Below are 9,608 nucleotides of genomic sequence, written 5' to 3' on the forward strand. Positions count from 1 at the left end.
CAGGCAATCCACTCACCTCAGCCTCCCAAAGGCGCAGGATTACAGGCTGAGCCACCGCGGAGTTTTTTTTTTTTTTAATGGAGATTGTTGAGACATCATTTTGGGTAAACCTAGGGAGCATCACACATGGGCATTGATATTCAGAAAAGGCATTGACCTACAAATTAAAAGAAAAAAAGTTACTCACATGCTGTGCATCTCTTGCCACCTTATCTCTTCTGCTATTCATTTCACTGTTTTTCTGTGGGATCTGAATCTTTGCCCCTCCCTTCTCTGCAAGATTAAAATAAATCTATATTCCTCCCTTTTATTTCTGCGTACTGACCTTCAGATCTTTTTCTGTCATTTTTCAGCTTAGCGTTGAAACTCTTAGCAACAAGTTAGTCATTTAACCTTGAGTTTGGGAGCACTTTTGCATGCCGGTGCATATATGTGTTTGTGCATTTAAAAACATTGGGATTCTTCTTGAATTAAATAGATGAAGCATTTTAAACTATCAGCTGAAGAGAGATATCAGTTTTTTACTGGTTCCAATATGTAGCTAAATCCTAATTTTTGAGAAATATCAAATGGAAAACTCTAAACAGTCAATTGAAGATTCTAGCACTGCTCTGAAACTGTCCAGAAATAGTGTCTGCTCAGTAAAATCCATAATGTTTGAGGCCTTGGACAAGAGAGAATACTTTGAAATTTAGGCACATATTTGGAGGCTGGAAAAGGGAATAAGAAGAATGAAAGTCTAAAAAAAAAAAAAAAGTCTTGTTTTGTTTTTAGGTTCGCAGAAGCATAAAAGTGCTTAGGTGTTTGTTTTTACTTCTCCGTCAAACATTTTCTCAACAGGCTACAAACAGATACTGTCTACTTTTTGCTATTATTACCTAGGTTCCCAGGAAAAACTTAGTGTCAGTAATGACAGAATAGGATGTAATTGTAAGACTAAAGTTTAAACAAACCTCCTAGAAGCAGAGAGATATTTTCACACAGAAGAGGCAGCTTTTGCTTTTAAGGAAAACAGTGAAGGTAGAAGTCAATAATTCAAGAACATAAAGACAAATAAATAAGTGCTTTATTATTCTGGTTAATATAATTATCCACGGGGTGCACATTTCTCCTATAAATGCATATAAAACTTGTTTGCTGACCTAGTATTTGGAAAACCAACAGCCCAGTTAGAAGAATATCTTCGGTACTTATTTTTACCAGAAGGTCGATTCCTTTCCCAGTCCCTTTCAAAGTATGGTGTGAGTGGACAAGACTTTGATAGTCAAAGTAGAAAGTTGATTTAAATTGCAGAAATGTATATGAAACACTTTCGTTTCTTGCCCCTTGAACTTTAAGGGAATGAAAACGTCTAACACTCTCCACCTTCTTTTCTCTACTGGAACTTGAACTGTAATTTAAAGCCTGTTTTTCATTAAAGTACCTGGCAGCCTATCTCCTTACGGCTTTAGTTACAAAGCTATTCAGAGAACTCACCGGTCTAAAGACACAGAAGAGGGATGTGCTTAAATGGAATAGGGCACAGGCTGTTTAAAAAATAATGCTGAAAACGGTAAAATGGGTCTGTCCTTCCTTCCTTCCGTCCCTCATTGCCATGACCGAAACGGGCTCAAGTTGGTGAATATATACCCAAGTGACCATTGAACGTTCTCACCTTCTATCCAGGGCTGCCATGACACCTAGACAGAGTGGTAAGCGAGCATGGTAATGTTCTCTTCAGCCAGGGTTCCCCTGCAACAGGTAGCTTGGTGGAAGAGGTGGACTGAGGTTGGCAATAAAAACACATGCGATCTTTCTGGTTTGCAAAATGATGGGGCGGGGGAGTCAGATATGGAGGGCCTGGATTCTGGTACTTCTTAAGCACATAGAAGGCTGGTGAAAGAAGAAAAGGGTTGTGAGATGCTCCCCATCTAGTGTTTACAGAACTTGGACGCTTGACAAACAGTGCATCAAGCTAATTGTTCTTGAAGCAGGAAATCTGTAATGGAGGAAGCAGGTGTCGTGGGATGATTGCCGGGTTCTGAAATGACCGTATTCACTGTTTTGCTCTCCTGAGTTTGGCCCCAAAAAAGTCAGTCGGCTTGTGGGAAGATGCTGTCCCTTTTATCTGTAGACTAATGCAGAACCAGTCATTGGTGCAGGCGGGAGAAAGTGCTTACGTAACTGTGGAACCAGATAGCGTCCATGCGACAATGTTCCGATATCCATCTTTCTTTATTTCTTTTTCTTTTTCTTTTTGGCTTTCGGCATCCCATACTTTCAGAAAACTTGTGACTAAGAGTGAATTCTTATTTTTCAAATTGTTTTCAGACATTTCATGTTCATGTAAACTTGGCTTATTGATTTCCTGATTTTTTCCTTATTTTTTTGTTTTGTCCATTTTATTTTTAATCAGCTACATCAAATGGGTCTTTGGAGGGCCTGGATAACCAGGAGGGAGGGGTGTGCCAGACAAGAGCCATGAAGATCCTCATGAAAGTTGGACAAGGTAAAGACCACCTGCTGCTTCCTGAAGCCACTGTGATCTGGTGTAGCCCTTAGCTAGTGTGGTGCTAATGTCGGTGATTCCACCTTCATTCACTTTCTCTTTAGTTTTGAAAGCAAACCCTTCTGTGCACCTTGAGCCACTGACAGATTTCCTCACGTCAATATGCTAGCTTCTTTATTGGAGGTCTCTCTAAGAGTTGAGGTCAGTCAGGTAGAGTATCTATTGTCATATAGAGAGATAGAGAAAGAGATAGATGGATAGATGGATGGATAGATAGATAGATAGATAGATAGATTGATTGATTAACAGACAAATTTCTTTTTAAAAAGTAAAACACCTCTTTGGTCCAAAATTAGAATATCCAGAATGAAAATGAAAAGTTTCTGCAGTTTTGCTCTTTTCTGAATCTTGACTACAGAAGAGTTATGTTCACTGTGCCTTTTCCTATATAGATAATCTATTGTGCAGAAAGAAAGGATTATTCTTCTAATTAGAAATTGGTATAGTAGTCAATCAACTTGCTCAGTTAAATTGAAATGTCATCTGCAAAGCTTTGCCTGCCAAATGCAAGAATCCCTATAGCTTCCCCAGATGGCCTCACAATCTAAACCTCTGAAATAACTAGTGTAACCATTTTGTTTTAAAAGAAAAATTATATTCTTGTATTTCACAGTACTTTGCATAAAGAGTCTTATGTTCATTGCTATTCATGCCTCTTGAAATATACACGCAGCCATTAAAGCTAGATATCATCAGATGTCTGTGCTGTAATTAATCATTTGTTTTTCATGTAGATGCAAGTTCTGCTGGATCAACCAGGAATAATGATCCAACAAGACGTCCAGATCTAGAAGCTGGTACCAATGGAAGAAGTTCAACGACAAGTCCCTTTGTAAAACCAAACCCAGGTATAGCAGCATGATCTGTGTGCCTGTAGGTCTGTGGGTACCACGTTCTTAGTAGTGTCTCAAGAGGTAGCACTGAGTGCAAGTAGGATTGACTAGGAGTTACAGCCATCAGTAATCTTCACTCTCAGTGAGGGAGTTGCTATCAGTTACCCTCAGTAAGGACAAAATCATTCATACCCATGAAAGTCCTCCATTCAAGAGTGGAATTCACCAGATGTAAGTGTCAGTTATTAGTACTACTCTGTCAGACCAAAGTTTTCGTTGGCTGACATTTTATCAAGCGGGTTGTCAACACCAGCTTAATGCTGATGTGAATGTATATATAATTAATGTGCTAATCCCTCATCTAATTATATCTAATCCACCAAGAGCCTAATTGATCCTCTTCTAAATTTTAGATAGTAACATTTAAAAATATTGCATAATATGTTTTTTGGGGGCGGGGGTTATTGTTAACTTTTCCCCCACATTTTCCATGTGAAATAAAATATTAAGCAGATCCCTGACAAAAGTGTAGAATACCAGATGAAATTGGCTGTCATGAACCTTTGCTTTCCTTACACTCTTGGAACAAATAGCTGTGTATTTGTTACCACGCTAATGATTTTTTTTTTTTTTTTTTGGAGAAAGCAGGATTTATTGAGAGGACAGAAAAACTCCCACAGTGGGAAGGGACCTGAAGGGGTTGCCCATGAATTTTTTATATGGTAAACGCAGAGCAGACATCAGCAGTTTCGTGTTGGGGATCTGTGTGCCGGGTGGGTAGCTGCGTGAATTTAGCAGCTGCAGCAAGATGCCATCTCTTTCCACGAGTCAAGGAGGGAAGTGGTTATTTCTAACTTCCAATGACAAGATGTATCAAATCCTTGTGACAAACTGATAAATGAATAATATAATGATGCCAGGCAGTTTTTTAGTACTTAACATTTGGGCTGGCAGTCTGTTCAGTGTGAGAGTTTCTGCCGCCTTCCAAATATATTTTAAGTGTAAATCAAATAATACAAGCGAGTTACAAGCCGAACATCTTCCCAGGCCCCACCACGCCCTTCCCTGTCTGCGCTGTCCCCGCTCTTTTTTGACAGAAGGTAGACTGTTTGAAGGCTCACATGAAACACCATTTCTAAAAGGCAGTGGAAAAGCAGGGCGGCAGGAGTGCTCAACTCTGACCTGCAGACTCGGCCACTTCATTGTTTTCCTACCTGCCGTTGCCCCAGGGTGGCGACCGCAGGTGAGAAGATAAGCAAGATCAAGGGCTGGCTATCATTGACAGTTGTGCTCTTGATGGATGATGAACCACAAAAGGAAGCCATGTGGCATGGGATAGCGTGAAAGCCTGCCTAGAGATGCCTCCCATTCCATACCAATCGCTGATGTCTGCATTTGCACTGAGCTCTTGGACGGGGTCCTTGGCTTGTCAGGTGCTAGGTGCCGGTTGGGTCTTTGGCCCAGCTGTCACCAGGGCTGGAGTGCAGTGGCACAAACACAGCTCACTGCAACCCCGTTCTCCTGGGTTCAGGCAATCCTCCCACCTCAGTCTCCCCAGGAGCTGGGATGACAGGCACGCACCACCACATGAGGCTGATTTTTTTTTTGAGTTGGAGTCTCACTCTGTCGCCCAGACTGGAGTGCAGTGGCCGCTCCCGGCCACCACAGCCTCGACCCGCTGGGCTCCAGCGATCCTTCCTCAGCCTTCCAAGTAGCCAGAATTACAGGCATGCGCTACCACATCCGGCTGATTTTTTGATTTATTGTAGAGATGAGGTCTGGCTGCCCAGGCGGGTCTCGAACCCGCGGGCTCAGGCAATCCACTCACCTCAGCCTCCCAAAGGCGCGGGATTGCAGGCTGAGCCACCGAGCCTGGCTTGAGGCTGATTTTTAAAAAAATTTTGTTGACCAGGCTGGGCTCAAGCAGTCCTCCCAAAGTGCTGGGATGACGGGCGTGAGCCCCCACACTTGGTCAAGTCGTCTCCCTTTTGCGGGTCACACGAGCAGCCCGGCAGCACGGGACGGCGATGACCCCTTCTGTTCTTCTCTCCCTTGGTGTCTGCAGGGTCCAGCACGGACGGCAACAGCGCCGGACATTCGGGGAGCAACATCCTGGGTTCCGAAGTGGCCTTATTCGCAGGGATCGCGTCAGGATGCATCATCTTCCTCGTCATCATCATCACGCTGGTGGTCCTCCTGCTGAAGTACCGCAGGAGACAGCGCAAGCACTCGCCGCAGCACACGACCACGCTGTCGCTCAGCACGCTGGCCACCCCCAAGCGCAGCGGCAACAACAACGGCTCCGAGCCCAGTGACATTATCATCCCCTTAAGGACTGCGGACAGTGTCTTTTGCCCTCACTACGAGAAGGTCAGCGGGGATTATGGGCACCCGGTGTACATAGTCCAGGAGATGCCTCCTCAGAGCCCGGCGAACATCTACTACAAGGTCTGAGAGAGGCCCTGGCGGCACCTTCGCTTTCCCAGAGGAAACTCACTGTCCCAACGCCTCCTGTTGAGGGTTTCAAACGCGAGCCTGGCCACTGACTGAGACACGGCCCCTGGGGGAGAGGGCCCGCCCCTTCTCGGAAGAGCCCCGTCCATCCGGACAGCTTACCTAGTCTGTAGCATTTCGGCCTTGGAGAACACAGCACTCACTGGAAGCTGGAAGACTGTGGGAGATCCCCGTTGGGACCGCTGGGCGCGACCCGCGTCGCCTCCTGGAAGCCATGTGCGGCGGTGGCTCGGGCCTCTTCGCAAGCCAAGGGAAGGCGGTGGTTTGTGGACCGGAGAGCCGTGAGCTTCCCGGGCAGGTGGCCCCAGGGGTCCCAGAAGGCCTCGCCGGGAAAGGCCGGCTTCTGCCTGGGACGTGTCTCCCCCGCGGTGCATACTGGACTTGTCCCACGGACCTCGGGCTAGTGAAGGGTTTCAGAGATCTCTAGCGTGTAGTCCTCACTGTCTCACTCCTTCTGTCACCCAGGGCCCTGCAAGCGCCTCACCTGGGCCTCCTCCTCACCTCCACGCTCCGCACCACTCACGGACACACTCGGCTGGGGTCCCCTGCTCCAGCCGCTGGTAGCAGCAGCTTCCGAGGAACGGGATGATCCGTTTCTAGAAATAGTGTTTGCTAGCAAGGTGCTCTTGAGACAGAGGAGAAGCTGTCTGCCCTGGAAGACTAGGAGCGGGTGGGGGTGGGAGAGGGCTGGCTGCAGTGGCAGAAAGTCAGAAAGGAAAACAATGACAACCACAATAACAATTAGGTCGCACAGCACTTTGGTTTTGCTAAGATCTAAGAGGCAAGTAGGCGACACAGCCACACACACACACAGTGGATGACGGTGCACTGGGGGGAAATCACTGTTATCAAATAGCGCGCAGGACAAAGAAGTCCCTCTTCATTCCGTGGAACAAAGGGGGATACTGTTGGGAAAGGAGCAGGCTTGGAGGGAAGGGAGACAGGAGCTACTGGTGATCTCTTCGGGCAGGACTGTCGTGGTACTGGCAATAAGACATACAGCTCTGACGCTGTAGAGAGTCGGTCTGCTGGGGACGGTTTGTTTCAGCAGACTCAGCTGCTATACTTATCACATTTTATTAAACACAGGGAAAGCATTTAGGAGACGAGCAGAGAGCCAGATCTGACCTAGACGTGGAAAAGCCAGAGGTCAAACAGGCTGTAATTCCATCACCACTGAGGGTCTGCAGGAGTTCTCATCTCTAAAGGGTAGGTCAGATCCCCCCCACGTCCCCCCTCCCCGATGGAGCCTTATGACACTTGGGTTTATGGTGCAGGGGCCGTGGGCTCGGTACTGATGGTGGCCGTGGCACCCGGCGCTCTGTGTCAGAGGGAAGCACACACGGCAGACCTCTTGGGGTCCTTAAGACGGAGGTAAATTATGACGTCGAGGGGGAGAAGGAAGCTAGGACGTATTTATAATAGGTATATAGAACACAAGGGATATAAAATGAAAGATTTTTACTAATATATATTTTAAGATTGCACACAGTACACACCAGAAGATGTGAAATTCATTTGTGGCAATTAAGTGGTCCCGATGCTCAGTGCTTTAAAAAAACAACAACAAAAACAAATTGGACAGCTACTTCTGGGAAAAACACCATCGCTCCAAAAAGAACAATAATGAGAGCAAACACAAAAATAACCAAGTCCTCTGAAGGCATCTCACGTAACTGTAGACTAGGAAATACAAGCCCCAAATACCAGGAAATCAATGTTACTGCATCCATGTTTAACAGTGACAAGATGTTCCGACATTTATTTTCTGCGTTGGGTTTTCCCTTGCCTTATGGGCCGAAGTGTTCGCTAGAATCCAGCAGGTCACATCGAGGGGGCTTCAGGTGACAGTGTACCTCTGGCATCCTCCTCCTGCCCCCCCACCATCCCCTCCCTTCTGGGAAACAAGAAGAGTAAACAGGAAACCTACTTTTTATGTGCTATGCAAAATAGACATCTTTAACATAGTCCCGTTACTATGGTAACACTTTGCTTTCTGAATTGGAAGAAAAAAAAAATGTAGCGACAGCATTTTAAGGTTCTCAGCCCTTTAGTGAGTACCTGCAAAAATGAGTTGTCACAGAAATAAATATTCCCTATTTCCTGAACCTGGAAATGATGTTGGTCCAAAGTGCGTGTGTGTATATGTGTGAGTGGGTGTGTGGTATACATGTGTACATATATGTATAATATATATCTACAATATATATTATATATATCTATATCATATTTCTGTGGAGGGTTGCCATGGTGACCAGCCGCAGTACATATGTAATTCTTTCCATCGCCCCGGCCTCTTCCTCACGTGCATTTGTGCAAGATTTTCTTGTAAGCCATCAAAAGTTCCTTTTAGGATGGGGGAGAGGGGCAAGAAGGGGGGAAAAAATGGGAAAGGGTCTGATTTTAATGAAATCAAAGGTATGTGTCATCAGTTGGCTACATTTTGGTTCTATGCTAAACTGTGAAAAGTCAGATGAACCGCCGAGGAGTTACCTGCGACCAGTTGAGAAGTGTTCTGTGCGTCTGTTTTGTGTCTGGTGCAGAAGATGACAATCTACCAACTGTTCCTTTATTTGAAGTTGGTTCAGCTCTGGAAAGTTACTGTAAATGCCTTGCTTGTATCATCATCCCTAGTCACCCGACTTTGGAATTTTGCACCACCATGTTTAAGTGAAGATGCTGTAAATAGGTTCAGATTTTACTGTATATGGATTTGGGGTGTTACAGTAGCCTTATTCACCTTTTTAATAAAAATACACATGAAAACAAGACAGAAATGGCTTTTCTTATCCAGATTGTGTACATAGAGCAATGTTGGTTTTTTATAAAGTCTAAGCGAGATGTTTTGTATAAAATCTGAATTTTGCAATGTATTTAGCTACAGCTTGTTTAACGGCAGTGTCATTCCCCTTTGCACTGTAATGAGGAAAAAATGGTATAAAAGGTTGCCAAATTGCTGCATATTTGTGCCGTAATTATGTACCATGAATATTTATTTAAAATTTCGTTGTCCAATTTGTAAGTAACACAGTATTATGCTTGAGTTATAAATATTTTTTTCTTTCTTTGTTTTATTTTAATAGCCTGTCATAGGTTTTAAATCTGCTTTAGTTCCACATTGCAGTTAGCTCCAGAAAATGAAATCCGTGACGTCACATTCCACGTCTGTTTCAAACTGAATTTGTTCTTAAAAAAATAAAATATTTTTTTCCTATGGAAAAAGCGCCTTCAACGTATTTTCCTTTTCTTCTTTTTTTTTTCCTTTTCATTTTTCTTTCCTTTTGGTTTATTATTTTAATTTGCCTCCTTTTACTCTATTCCTCAAAAATTACAGTTATCCAGAGGCTTCTATCTGGGGACACCGCGTGGTCACTTTTCAAATGAGGACACGCACATAGTATGAATATTAATGTTGCCAAGAGCCATGAGTCCCCATTTGTGTTCCCGTAAAACCATTGAACTCACATTTCACAAATAATATAATAAAGTCTTATAGAATCCTAATCATCCTCAACGGAAAATGTCTCTAGCTGTGCCTGGGCCTGCTCAGTCGGAAGAGTTCCCTACTAAGTTAGCTGTGATGGGAAAAAGAGGGAAATGGACTCTTACCCTTAATTCCAAATCGACCTAGTTTCCATTTAGGCAGAGTAGTTTGCTATCTGCCGCTTCATTTTTCTTCACAGAATACTCTCAGGGGGAAGGAAAAAGTCAGA

General features: G+C 44.3%; 1 protein-coding gene across 1 annotated transcript in view; it reads left to right on the forward strand.

Annotated features, from left to right (window-relative positions):
* Positions 1–9,117, forward strand: part of EFNB2 (ephrin B2) — a 48,118-nt gene extending 39,001 nt beyond the window's left edge. Inside the window, exons 7-9 of the mRNA XM_021715230.1 lie at positions 2,396–2,488; positions 3,283–3,396; positions 5,447–9,117. Coding sequence (XP_021570905.1) covers positions 2,396–2,488; positions 3,283–3,396; positions 5,447–5,835 — 596 coding nt within the window. The 3' untranslated portion in view covers positions 5,836–9,117. The remainder of the gene's footprint in view (positions 1–2,395; positions 2,489–3,282; positions 3,397–5,446) is intronic.
* The last annotated feature ends 491 nt before the right edge of the window (positions 9,118–9,608 follow it).

The sequence above is a fragment of the Carlito syrichta genome, unplaced genomic scaffold (genome assembly GCF_000164805.1).
Source record: "Carlito syrichta isolate Samal-C Ts95f unplaced genomic scaffold, Tarsius_syrichta-2.0.1 Scaffold306872, whole genome shotgun sequence".
NCBI lineage: Eukaryota > Metazoa > Chordata > Mammalia > Primates > Tarsiidae > Carlito > Carlito syrichta.